Raw genomic sequence first — 14428 nt, 5'->3', positions numbered from 1 at the left:
ACGCAGTAGAATGCTAACGATTTTCGTAATTTTAATTTATTTGTCTTTTTTAATTATGATTTATAATTGATTTTTCAATCGAGAAATCAACGCAGGACGCTAACGATTTTCTTATTAATTAATTGATTTATCTTTTTTAATTATGATTTATAGTTGATTTTTCAATCGAGAAATCAACGCAGTAGAACGCTAACGATTTTCTTATTAATTAATTGATGATTTTTAAATTTATAAATAGGACGATATGACGATATTGAACCCGCTTCGATTTTTTAAACGAATATTGAGTGAATATAAAATGTCAAATAATAGCAATAATAAAAAAAACAATAAAAAAAATAACAAACAAAAGCAACAGATGTTTCAAGAAGAAACACCTGACAAAAGATCTAATCGTCAACGGAGAAGAACGGAAGAAGAAAGTAATCTGAATGAGACGAGTGACAAGACCAATAAGTCGACTAGCAAATCGTCACCCACCAAGTCAAACAAATAAAAGCAGCAAAGGTTTCAAGAAGAAACACCTGACAAAGGATCTAATCGTCAACGGGGAAGAACGGAAGAAGAAAGTAATCTGAATGAGACGAGTGACAAAACCAATAAGTCGACTAGCAAATCGTCACCCACCAAGTCAAACAAACAAAAGCAGCAAAGGTTTCAAGAAGAAACACTGAGCAAAGGATCTAATCGTCAACGGGAAAGAGCGGAAGAAGAAAGTGATCCGAATGAGACGAGTGACAAAACCAATAAGTTGACTAGCAAATCGTCACTCACCAAGTCAAACAAACAAAAGCAGCAAAGGTTTCAAGAAGAAACACCTGACGAAGGATCTAATCGTCAATGGAAAAGAACAGAAGAAGAAAGTAATCCGAATGAGACGATTGATAAAACCAATAAGTCAACTAGCAAATCGTCACCCATCAAGTCGATCCTCAAATCTGCAAAGTCGACTAAGCCGACTCAAGAAGAGTCTGACGATGAGGTTATAGAAATTGAACCGCCAAATATTCCTAAAGGTAATTGAATTTTGGAAAATTGCTGATTGACATGTACGATAATTAATAATTTTTATAGATCAACAAGAGTTGTTATCGGAAATGAAAAAACGATATGGGAATATTCGAATTCCACAAAAATTCGTATTAGTGGTTAAAGACGATCAAGGTAATGAAAAAATGATCGATGATGACGATACTGATTTAGAAGCAGGTACGATTTTGACTTCATTCGTATAAATTCAGAATTATTTGTAAAAAAATATTACTATTAATAAAATTCTTTATTTAGAAAATCTAAAATTAAAGAAACAAATTGAAGAAGTACAAGTAGAGAATGCAAAGCTTCAATGCGAAAATAACCGATTATTCGACGAAAATCGTTTTTTGACTCGAATAAACGAGGCCTTTGCAGACGAGAATGACGATCTACGCAAAAGCTTAAACAGGTATTTGAGAATCCGTCTGCCTAAAGCCATTCATAAACAGACGGATCTCGAACAGCTGGCAAAACGTCAAAAAAGAATTAAGACAAAAAAGTCTGAGCGATACGAGGAAGAATCGGAGGAAGAACGGTCTGGTTCTAACAATAATGATGAGTACGACGAAAAAGAAGCTAGGGTATATTAATTTTATTTGTCTGATTCAGTTATTTAAAATTGCAGTATTGAGTAATTAAGTACCAGTTATCATTATTTGATTGTTATATTTAGGCTGAAATGAAGTCTATTTTGAAAACCATCGATGAAACTCGAGGACTAGATTACAATGAAACGTTCAATAGCGCGAAAAATCTCAAGATTCGTCGTAAGCTAGTCCTTGAATTGCGTTCAGCCCTTGCTCCGTGTTTTCCCGCTTCGAATAAGCAACTTACAAAATGGTTGGGTTGTCTCCACAAGTCTCGTCGTTCTCATCAAAGATTAATGGATAGGGGAAAAGCTGACGAAAATAAACACCGGGTGCACTCAAACAATCGAGTACATGACGTTAGTAATGATTTATAATTATTATGCTGAATTTTATTCTGATTATGTATTGAATTTTATTCAAATTATAACGTATTTTAGAAGAAAATCCGCCGAATTAAGGCGGCAAAGAGATTATATAGTTTTGACGATGAACGGATAACAAAATATGATAAGCGTAGATTACTAAAGATGTTATCCAATCGCTTATTTCATTCTCCAGAAATAAGCGAGACAGACGAAGAAGACCCAACAAAGTCCATAATCGCTATTTACGACTATTCGTGGAGATCTGATGAGGTTAGAACTTCTGAATCTTGATTTTTCAGACGAATCGCTGGATTTAATTTTTATATTTTATTGTTTCTTCAGCTTAAAAATTTGCTACGAAATGTACTCGATGTATACTCGTCAAATAAGTCGAAATTAATACGCGAACGTAGATACGACAACGAGGTACAAAAATACGACCGACCACATCTGTCGAATGCTCCCGAATGGTTTTATATCATACAACAACAAGATTTAATATTCGATACTAATATCGATCAGGGTTTAATCACTGAATATGATGAAGAAGAAGAAGAAGTTAGTAAAGGGACAACACCAGCAACTGGCAACACCACCGAAAATAATGAAGACCATAACAAGGAAGGAGAAGAAAACCCATCAAAATCAACGGTCGGCGACAATCATAATAATTCAGATTCTAATTTACATATGGATGATGCGCAATGAACGAATCTGAATTAATTTGGTAGAAAACTTTCTTTTTTTCGTCAAAAATCTATATATATATGTAATTAATATTCCAAATTATTAGTATTAGAATTTTCCATAATTCAAAATAAATTTGTCTTAATTCAGAAAAAAATTAATTACAATTCGAAATAAATTTACTGCAAATTTACCGCAATTCAGAATAAAATTTACTGCAAATATACCATAATTCAGAATAAAATTTACTGCAATTCAGACGCAATTCAGAATAAAATTAACCGCAATTCATTAAATTTTTACCGCAATTCAGAATAAATTAACCGCAATTTATTAAATTTTTACCGCAATTCAGAATAAATTTACCGCAATTCAGAATAAAATTTACCGCAATTCAGAATAGAAAATTTACTGCAATTCAGAATAAAATTTACCGCAATTCAGAATAAAAAATTTACCGCAATTCAGAATAGAAAATTTACTGCAATTCAGATTAAAATTTACTGCAATTCAGAATAAAATTTACTGCAATTCAGATTAAAATTTATCGCAATTTATCAAAATTTATCATAATTCAGAATAAATTCACTGCAATTCGGTAAATTTATGAATATATTTTTTTAAACAATTCGGATCAAAAATACTAAGCAATTCAGATACAATTTGGATATTCTGATCGGCTTCGATCGGCCTGCCAATCGGAACTTTGCCTAAATTAATAAATCGGCCATCTTTATCACCAAATTCGGCCTAAAATCGGACATCTGATTTCTAGCCGATTTGGACTATTTCGACCAGTGTTCTTCAAAGTAAATTCCAAAAGAACCCACCCCCACACACTTACCCAATATCCCAAATAATCCAAGAAGCCGAAGTCTACAAAAAAGAATAAAGAGAAACGTTAGAAAAATAAATAAATAAATAAAAACAAAAAAGAAACAAAATTCCCTCCTCCTAACTTACCTTCAAGCCGAAATCCAGTTCCAGGGAGGTGTTCCCTTAGAAAAACGAACGTCCTAAGCTGTTTAAGCCGAATTCCAAAGGGGAAGACCGAAGGAGAATAAAAAATATTTTTTTTTTAAAAAAAAAAAATAAAAAAAAATAGGATTTGACCAGATTATCTGATCAATCTGGTCAATCCAGTCATCCGTGTAATATTCGATCTAGGATTGCTTGCCAAAACTAGAGTTTCGCAAAATTACCTGAAGTTTCAGTTAGGATCCAATCATTTATTAATCGTTGATAATCTAATAAAAATCAATACTTAAAAAAAAAATATTTCATTTTTTATTTTTTTTTTGTAGGTCGGACTCCTATTTTTTGTAGAATGCCGGACCTTGAAGACCAGGACGAACCGTCGAACCAATAAAGGTAATGTGGGAGAAGGAGACTGGGATTATGTGTTTTACTGTAATTAAGAAACGTTTTTAATGTTTCTTTCTTTTTTTTTATAGAACTAGGATGCCGGACTCTTGAAAACGAACCTGGACTTGGAATGTGTGTAAGGAAAGAGAAAGGGTTAATATTAAAGAAACGTTTTTAACGTTTCTTTCTTAATTTTTTTTATAGAACTAGGACGCTAGACTCTTGAAAGCGAACCCGGACTTGGATAATGTAAGGAATGGGAAGAGGGGGAAATGTTTTTTTAATATTATATAAAGAAACGTACTTACGTTGCTTTCTTTATTTTTTTGTAGGGTAGGGCGCTGGACTCTTGAAAACGAATCCGGACTTGGATAATGTTAGGAATAGGGGAGGGGAATTGGTTTTTTGAATATTAAAGAAACGTACTAACGTTTCTTTCTTTGTTTTTTTGTAGGACTAGGATGCCAGACTCTTAGAAAGTGGACTTACACTTGATGTAAGTTGGGTGGGTGTAGTGTGTCATGTGTGTTAAATAAGAAACGTTTCTAATGTTTCTTTTTTCTTTTTGTAGGAAAGCCAGATGAAATTACGAACCGGACTTTTGAGTGAAGGTATTAATGGAAGAGAAATTTACTTCTTTTAGTAACATTACTAATGTTACATTTTTTTCTTTTATTGTAGGAACGCCGGACGAATTATACGAACTGGACTTTAGTGAAAGGTAAATGGGAAAGGGGAGTTTCACGTTTATTTTTTTTCCTTAGTAACATTACTTTTTTTTCTTTTTGTAGGTTCTTGGAGTTTCTAAATAAATATTTATTATTTGATATTATGAAAAATCAGTGATTTACCATGTTGACTGGTATGCATGATAGGTGACAAATAGGCTACCAATAAGTACCCGATTTGTGACTAATTGGTATATTTAAGTAGGGTTTTGTATTATTTAAAGCGATAAAGAGTTTAACTTGCAGTGTAATTCTAGTATAAATAGTATAAATGCATTTTTTTTATTAATTATAATAATCTGGTTAAAATCCATGGCCCAATCAGAATTTGTTATTGTAATCAGGCGATTGATCACATGATTTCGGTATTTATATTTCGCACTTTGTTTATTTTTTTTTTCTTTCGTAAAAGCCCTTTCTCTTAAACTTTTTATTTAAAACAAACTCGTTACTTAGTTATTATGAAATAATATTAATATATTTTTTTTTTATTTTTATATTTAGAAATAAACATAAAGGTATATTTTCATTATGCTTGTTTTTTTCTTTTTATATATACATTTTCTATTGACGTTCTAATACTTTTTTTCTTTTTTCTCACTAATGTTTTCTACCACTTAACATTTTCTATTAATATTAAATACTACTAACATGTTTTTATTAACATTCTCCTATTAACATTTTCTATTTTACTAACTTTTCTTTCTTCCTACTAACATTTTTACTAATATTTTCTATATTTACCACTAACGTTTTTATTAACATTTCTATTTTATTTTCTCCTATTAATTAATATACTTACTAATATTTTCACTGATATTTCTTTTAAATAATAAACAGATATAACAAAACAAGCAAAGAGGTAATTTTATTATCATTGCTACTTTCAGTAGAACTTAACATATTACATAGTATAATTATGTTCAACTTTATTTGATTTTACGTAGCAGATAGTGTAAGATTTGTATTATTGCTTTTATGTAAATAAATTTATAAATTTTAATAAAATTGAATTTCATTTAGCCCAAATTAAAATAAAAAAGAGATATAAATCTATTAGTTTTAATATGAAATTGTCAAACGTATACAATAAAAATATATATTACCAATATTTTACATATTTTACTACCCGATATATGTGTGTTAAATGTATGATATCTATAATATATATCACTGATATTTTACTACCCGATATGTGTGTATTAAATGTATGATATCTATAAGATATGTCACTGATATTTTACTACCCGATATGTGTGTATTAAATGTATGATATCTATAATATATATCACTGATATTTTACTACCCGATATATGTGTGTTAAATGTATGATATCTATAAGATATGTCACTGATATTTGACTACCCGATATGTGTAAGATGTGTATATGATGTTTACATGATGTGTCACCGATTTTCTACATTTATACTACACATATCAGGTACCCGATATGTGTAGTATTGTTAAATATCATACACATATATTACATATATTATACACATATCAGGTACCCGATATGTACCCAATAGCACCAATTTTGACCAGTGGTAACTTGAGGTACATCACATGCTACGCTAAGAATGGTGTTTCAGTTTTCATTACCGGAAGTTATTGTTAAAAAACCAGAACCAATACGTGATCTAAATATTGATACACAAATCTTTGAAATATCACAAAAAATGCGCGATATTATTTTCAAAATAAATGAAATTTTTATAAGTTTGCTGGCATTCCAGTACAATGAAAGACAAGAACTAGAATACAATAAGATTGATCTTACAGCAATAAATTCAGAAATATTAAGGCAAACAGAATTCGGCTGTAATCTTCCACCTCTAAACGTAGTCATACTAGAACCAAGTGGATCCCTAAATGATGATAACGAAATCTTACGTGCTATGGAAATATATAGAAGAGATTTTTCTTTAGAGGAGAATGATTTTCTAGATATTTGTGCAGATGAGGCGATATTTAGACGATTAATTAAATGCCGCAATAAATCAGAAAATATACGGCCTATTCTTGGTCAGTGGCACACCTCAAAGGATATGATGAGCGCCTTGGTTACATTCACTAGTCGAAAAAAGAATATTCGGCCTTAATACAATTTGGCCTATATTCGACTAGAATTAATAAAATTTGACTTCAACTAGTAAAGATCTACGATTAGACATATATTCAACCTAGTTGAATTATGTTAATCAAACGTTATGCGTTATGCGATACGTGTATTAAAATAAAAGTTTAAAAAAGGATGATCCTTTTTTAAATTTTTTTAATTTTCTTCTTTCCCTACTCGCCCTTTCCCTTCCTTCGTTCCCCTTTTCCTTCGTCCCAGTTTCTCTTCTTCCCCTTTCCCTCCCTTCGTTCTCCTTTCCCTTCCTTCGCTTTTCCCTTCCTTACCCTTTCCCCTTTCCTTTCGTCACTTATCTCTTTCGAAGGTATACATATACCTTCAAATTTTTACTTTTTTTAACAAAACGTTTCACTAACGTTTTGTTTTTTTCTTTTTTAGATTCAAGACGCCCATTTAAAAGGCTCGGATGGGCTTCCAAAGTATGGAAAAACCAAGTTTCGTAAGTACGAAACTTGGTTTATTTATTTATTTTTTTAATTTAGTATAAACAGTTACTAACCGTTCTTTTATTACTTTTTTTTTAGATTCAGCCGTTCGGGTGGGCTTCCGAAGTATGGAAAAACCAAGTTTCGTAAGTACGAAGCTTGGTTTATTTGTTTATTTTTTTTAATTTAGTATATGAAAGGTTACTAACCGTTCTTTTATTACTTTTTTTTTAGATTCGGCCGTTCGGGTGGGCTTCCGAAGTATGGAAACCAAGTTTCGTAAATACGAAACTTGGTTTATTTATTTATTTTTTTTTAATTTAGTATGAACGGTTACTAACCGTTCTTTTATTACTTTTTTTTAGATTCGGCCGTTCGGGTGGGCTTCCGAAGTATGGAAAAACCAAGTTTCGTAAGTACGAAACTTGGTTTATTATTTTTTTTTAATTTAATATGAACGGTTACTAACCGTTCTTTTTTTACTTTTTTTTTAGGTTCGGCCATTCGGGTGGGCTTCCGTGTTCCGAAGAATGGGAAAATTCCAAAGATTCGTAAGAATCTTGGATTTTTTTTTATTTTTTTAAAAAAATATTATGAACGGTTACTAATAACCGTTCTTTTCTATTTTTTAGGATCGAGTGGGCTTCCGAAGAACGGAAAACCAAGAAACTAAGATTCGTAAGTAAGTACGAATCTTGGTTTAATTTTTTTTGTTTTTTTTTTAATATATAAACGGTTACTAATAACCGTTTTTTTCTTTTTTTAGGATCGGGTGGGCTTCTGAAGAACGAAAACCCAAAGATTCGTAAGTACGAATCTTTAATCTTTTTTTTTATTTTTGATTATTACGAATGGTTTACTAACCATTCTTTCTTTTTTTTATATATTGTGAGCTTCCGAGGATCGGGAAAAGGAGAACTAAGGTTCGTTACGAATCTTAGGTTTTTTTTTAATATTATGAACGGTTTCTAACCGTTTGTTTTCTTTTATTTTTATAGGTTCAGTTGGCTTCTGAAACCAAGATTCGTAAATACGAGTACGAATCTTAATTTTTGTTTTTTTTTATTATTTTGGAACGGTTTACTAACCGTTCCTTTCTTTTTTTTTATAGGTTCGTCCGTTTGGGTGAGTTTCCGAAGAATGAAGAACGGAAAAAACTAAGATTCGTAAGTATTCCGTATTACGAATCTTAGTTTTTTTTTCTTTTTTTTTATTCTAATTATTATGAACGGTTACTAACCGTTCTTATTCTTTTTTTATAGGTTTTGGTGGGCTTCTGAAGAACGAAAAAGAACTAAGATTTGTAAGTATTACGAATCTTAGTAGTTCTTTTTTTTAAAAAAAAGAAACGTTATACTGTATTAACGTTTCTATTTCTTTATTTTGTAGGAACTTCGGGGCTTTCTTTCTCTCTTCCCTCTCACCTTCCCTCTCCTCTTTCGTTATTTCCCGCCATTTCTCTATCTCTTACTTTTGTAAGACGTTTTCTTGGAATTTTCTTCAGCTTCGGTAGATTTCTTTAGTAGAACGTGTAGATCAACGTCTTTGAATTGGTAAGTTTTTTTTTTTATTATTAATTTTGATTTTTTTTATTGATTTTTTTTATCTTATAATTTGTAGAAATCAACAGTTTCGCACTTCCCGGATCGAATTGGTAAGTTTTCACTTAAAAACTTTTTTAAAAAATTTTTTTATTATTTTATTTTGTAGTTTCGGCTTCCTTATCCCGGATGATAGGATCGATTAGTAAGTTTCAAAACGGTTCGTTTTGAAACTTTTTTTTTAAAGTTTTGTTTTTCCGAATTTTTATTTCAGATCGGACTTGGACTTTATTTTTTTTCTTTAGTTATAGTAAGACGACTTTTAACATTCGTTCTTTTCAAAATGCGATCATGTGATTGTGAAATTATGTATAATTATTTTATTTATACATTAGATAGATGCTAATATACATGTACTGTATATTTAAGTGTTTTAATAAATTAATAAATTTGAAATTGAACTAAATTAATAAATAAATATTGAGACAAAATTTTGTGTCGAATAATCATCCGAACTCAATTTGACGCCACTATTAGACCTAAATTCAACCTAAATTCAACCTAGTCAAATTTAGGTCGAATGGTAGTGTAGTGATGGCCGAATTTTCTTTCCGAATTTGAGACGATTGGCACCCTAAATGCGCCCAAAAATTCGACCTCAATTTGACATATGTTACATCATCATTCGACCTATATTCAACCTGGTCAAATTTAGGCCGAATGGTCTTTTTTCGACTAGTGATTATTTTCAAGTTACGGAATATATGATTTGACTACGACTTTAGGTGTGAAATTTTTGGATAAATTTGCAGCTGTTATTGACTGTCGATCTACAAGAAGGGTTTTAGAACTAATCTGGGTTGCAGTTGGAGCAGCCATTAATATATACTTACAAAAAAGTAAGATTAAAATCGAAGAAATATTATCTTGTCCTGCAAATGAGAAAATATGCTTAAGAATATGGTACTTATATTATGAATGGTTTGCAATATGGAAAACTCATCTTACCGGAATACACTGTGGAAATTATGAATTACAAAAATTTGGATTAGCAGCTTTTGCTCCACTTTTTCCTGCCGCGAGAAAAAGCAATTATGCTACTTCTGTTACACATTTTCTTGCGAATTTAGAAAAATATCCACTGTTAGAAAAAAAACTTCATCTTTGTGCTTCTATAAATTTAGCAAGAGAAGGACATTATCCTGCTTTTGACGAAGCGTTAGAAACTCATGGTGTTGCTTATATTAAACAGAATATTACTGGAAATTCGTGTAATCAAGAAAACTTAGAGTTACAAATTAAAGCAACTCAAGAGGAAAGAAATCGAATAGATACATTATTAAATGAATTTTTGGGTACTTACTCATATCAACACAAGGATCGCAACACAAATAATCGTATTGAACCATTATGGAAATTAGTGCATGATTTATTAGAAGCATTCGAAATGGATAATTCTATTAATCATGATCTTTTCAAGAAAAACTCTCCACCCCAATTGAATCAAGAAGGATTAATAAAAATAAACCAAGCATATATGGATGGATTAAAGAGAATCAAAGAAATTTTTCGGCAAGAAGTAATAAAAACTGAGGCAATTAATACTAAAGGAAAAAGGGTATTGTCAGTAATGAAAACTAAAATTTCTGATTTATTAAAAAATAAAAAACCAAGAAAGAATACTGTGCCAAAAAATAATGGGAATCAATCATCTGGTGTATGCCCATTCAATCTAACGAACAAGTTCTTCAGTCAGTTAAAGGTAATTTAAAAAGAGTGAGTATTGAATTAGACAATCAAAATGAGTCTCAACCAAAACGCCAAAGAATTAGAATTATAACAACTGAAGAAGAAAAACAAATCTTAAGTTGCTTGTTACAAAAGGAAACAATACCCACAGAAACTGAAATTAATGAAGTCTTAAGTAAACTATCACAAGAATGGAATATCCAGCGTGTTAAAAGGTATTGGAATAATAATATTAGGCATAAAAAGAAAAGTAAATAGGTAATATTTTTTTTTCAAAGCAATAAAGTCAGGCTGTAATATTGAAAAAGTGCATTTCTATTACAAAAAGTGTTTTTACATATATAAAAAAAAATCTAGTGTGTAAACTAATTTTATAAGATAAATAAACGTAACTGGCACATCTTTTTACATATATTTTGGCTATTGTTGATATTTAACAGCTTGAAATTAAAAAGGATCTTGAGAAAAAAGACCAAAATAACAAAAAAAGTCTCGAATATTTTGAATTTCTATTTTAATTAGTTAATGTTCAAAAAAATGAATTTAATACCTAAAATGGAAGTCAGAAGTTGATTTTCTGTGATAAAATCATGACGTAACATTATGTTTGAATAAGTTAATATTGAATGAAGTTTAACGATTAATGTTACACAGAATTTTAACAATTAGTAAATTGGTGTAACTGGATTTGTCTGGTGATTAATATTATATGTTCTTTATTAATTACTAACAAATACATAGTAATAATAAAATATATTATATATTCTTTATTAATTACTAACAAATACATAGTAATAATAAAATATATTATATGTTCTTTATTAATTACTAACAAATACATAGTAATAATAAAATATATTATATGTTCTTTATTAATTACTAACAAATACATAGTAATAATAAAATATATTATATGTTCTTTATTAATTACTAACAAATACATAGTAATAATAAAATATATTATATGTTCTTTATTAATTACTAACAAATACATAGTAATATTAATTCATATTAACAATGATCTATTAGGATCTTGAACAATATAGAATTTGCATTATACACTATCTTTTAAAGATCATATTTTATTAATAACTAATTGTGACTTGTTGCTTTACAACAGAGGCAATATTTTTAATTCTGACCAGAATTATTTGATTAGCATAAAAATTTCCTTTTTTGGAATATTCGTGAAACTAAAATTACCCTATTTTTTGTGAAAGCAAAATTCCTTTTTTAGATTTTAAGTAATGTTACATGATAAAGTGCTAAACCTGGCAATATCAGCTAGAATTATATGATCAGTGCAAAGATTTTCTTTTTAAGAATACTTGTAAAACTAAAATCCTTTATTTTTATGAGAAGAAAATTTTCTTTTTTTGGAGAACTGTTAAAGCAGGATAGAATCATGTGACTTTTAAATTTTTTTTTTTTTAAATAAAACTCTTTATTATATATAAAACCTTTTAAATAAACATATACATCAGTAAATTTTTTAGGGCGTGGATCCTTAAGGATTCTATAGATTGCTTCAGAATCCCTAAGGATCTGTGATTTTAAGGATTCTTTAAAAATCCTTATTGACTTGTAAAATATCCTTAAGGATTCTATAAATTTATAGATCCTTAAGGATTCTTATATAAAAAATCCTTAAGTATTTCTTGAATTTTAATTTTAAAAATTTTATATAAATTTTATCTTTAAATTTATTATATTATTATTTTACAATTAATATATTTATTTTAAAATTGAAATTTGTTTACAAAAAATTCATTTTCATGATCAAATTTCTTTATCATATGTATTAAACCTGCAATAGAATTAAAATGTATTATATCATATTGATTTACTAATTTCATATGAGGACATCCATATTTTAATGGATGTCATTTTGAATAATAATCATACCAATGCACTAATACAATAGGAAAAATAGGATAATAATTAGGAAGAAATAAAATTTCAGCTATCATTAATATCTAAATAATTAAAAAATGTTAAATTATTAAAATTAAAGATTATTTTTAATATTAAAGCAATATTAAATAAACTTACTTTACCATAACACAATCCATCATCAGTTAAATAATCAACATTATCCATTGCTATTGCGATATCACTAAATTTTGCATTATTGTGAAATTTACTAGTAGCATAAATAATTTCATTATTTGACAATACTCCTGTAGCATAAATTTTTAAATAAATATCTTCACATTCAGTAACATTGGATTTATCATCCAAATAAGCATCTAAATAATTAATTAGGTGATGCATTCCTTCAATACATAGTTCATCTACACTATTTTCATGTTCAAGTTTTTCCCGAAGAGCTTGTAGATCACTAATCGGCAATTTCCATAATAATGATTTCATAGTTTCTAATTTTGAAACATGTGTTTTTTTTACATTAGTTATTATTTCTTATCGGCGAATCTAAATTAAAATATAATAAGTAAAAATATTTTTTTTAATTATAAAACAAAATTTAAACTAGTTAAAACTTACTGTTTTTAATATTTGATCAAGTACATTTTTTTTATTGGTCATTCTATATGGATTTTTAACCCAATTTTTATGTAAAGTCTCATAAGTATTAGTAGCTAACCCATTAAGTGATCCATAACGTTTGATTGTATGAATAGTGTGATACCGCCACATGTGAAGTTTTGGTAATTGAAGATTGCTAGGAGAGAAGTTTTTAAACAATTTTACAAAATTTTGTGTTCAATCAATTATTTCATACTGCAAAATTAATTATAAAATTAATAAGAAAAAATTATCATTATTAATACTTAAATTGAAATTAATTAATTACCTCAAAACTTTTCAATTCACTTTCATTAAATTTTTCTTTTTTTGATGTTTTATACATTTTAATAAATTTAATATAACATTTAATAAGTTTTATACATGATGTACCATTATCTATTGCGTAAAGTTCATCAAGTACAAATATGATAATCTTTATTACATCACGTATTATTACGGAATATTTCGACCATAATGCTTCAGAACATTTTTGATCACGCATTATTATAGAATATTTCGATCATAATACTTCAGAATAATTGCGATATCGTAATTCTACAGAATATTTTGACCGTAATGCTTTGGAACATTTTCAATCACGTATTATTACAGAATATTTCGATTGTAATACTTCAGAACATTTACGATCACGTATTATTATAGAATACTTCGATCGTAATGTTTTGAAACATTTTTGATCACGTATTATTACGGAATATTTTGATAGTAATACTTCAGAACAATTGCGATATCATAATTCTACAGAATATTTCGATCGTAATATTTCAGAACATTTACGATCACGTATTATTACAGAATATTTTGACCGTAATACTTCGAACATTTACGATATTGTAATTCTACGGAATATTTCGATCGTAATATTTCAGAACATTTTTGATCACGTATTATTACGGAATATTTTGATCGTAATGCTTTGAAACATTTGTGATCACGTATTATTACAGAATATTTTGATAGTAATGCTTTGGAACATTTACGATCACAAATTATTTCAGAATATTTCGATCATAATGCTTCAGAACATTTATGATATCGTAATTTTACAGAATATTTTGATCGTAATGCTTTGGAACATTTACGATCACGTATTATTATGGAATATTTTGACTGTACTGTTTTCAATCACGTATTATTACGGAATATTTTGACCGTAATGCTTCAGAACATTTATGATCACAAATTATTTTGGAATATATTGATCATAATGCTTCAGAACATTTACGATCATGTATTATTACAGAATATTTTGATCG

The 14428-nt window shown here is 28.7% G+C and overlaps 4 protein-coding genes across 4 annotated transcripts; 3 read left to right on the top strand and 1 right to left on the bottom strand.

Annotated features, from left to right (window-relative positions):
* Nucleotides 1–298: 298 nt before the first annotated feature.
* Nucleotides 299–2698, top strand: OCT59_002546 (uncharacterized protein; the record flags this gene model as incomplete). The annotated part of the gene is made up of 7 exons (XM_066144592.1): nt 299–422; nt 516–1016; nt 1075–1209; nt 1288–1616; nt 1709–1981; nt 2063–2260; nt 2333–2698. The coding sequence occupies 7 exons, from the start codon at nt 299–301 to the stop codon at nt 2696–2698; spliced, it is 1926 nt and encodes a 641-aa protein (XP_065995745.1).
* Nucleotides 2699–6350: 3652 nt separating this feature from the next.
* Nucleotides 6351–6872, top strand: OCT59_002545 (uncharacterized protein; the record flags this gene model as incomplete). Its single annotated transcript, XM_066144591.1, has 1 exon — nt 6351–6872. One exon carries the CDS (start codon nt 6351–6353, stop codon nt 6870–6872), a length of 522 nt encoding a protein of 173 aa, XP_065995744.1.
* Nucleotides 6873–9543: 2671 nt separating this feature from the next.
* OCT59_002544 (uncharacterized protein) lies at nt 9544–10880 on the top strand (the record flags this gene model as incomplete). The annotated part of the gene is made up of 3 exons (XM_066144590.1): nt 9544–9577; nt 9659–10491; nt 10626–10880. The coding sequence occupies 3 exons, from the start codon at nt 9544–9546 to the stop codon at nt 10878–10880; spliced, it is 1122 nt and encodes a 373-aa protein (XP_065995743.1).
* A 1521-nt stretch (nt 10881–12401) lies between these two features.
* On the bottom strand, nt 12402–12995 carry OCT59_002543 (uncharacterized protein; the record flags this gene model as incomplete). The annotated part of the gene is made up of 3 exons (XM_066144589.1): nt 12402–12429; nt 12528–12598; nt 12675–12995. 3 exons carry the CDS (start codon nt 12993–12995, stop codon nt 12402–12404), a joined length of 420 nt encoding a protein of 139 aa, XP_065995742.1.
* Between the last annotated feature and the right edge of the window lie 1433 nt (nt 12996–14428).

Source organism: Rhizophagus irregularis, chromosome 10 (genome assembly GCF_026210795.1).
Source record: "Rhizophagus irregularis chromosome 10, complete sequence".
Taxonomy (NCBI): Eukaryota; Fungi; Glomeromycota; class Glomeromycetes; order Glomerales; family Glomeraceae; genus Rhizophagus; species Rhizophagus irregularis.
The sequence above is the reverse complement of the archived record's forward strand: the minus strand, read 5'-3'. Positions and strand labels throughout refer to the sequence as shown.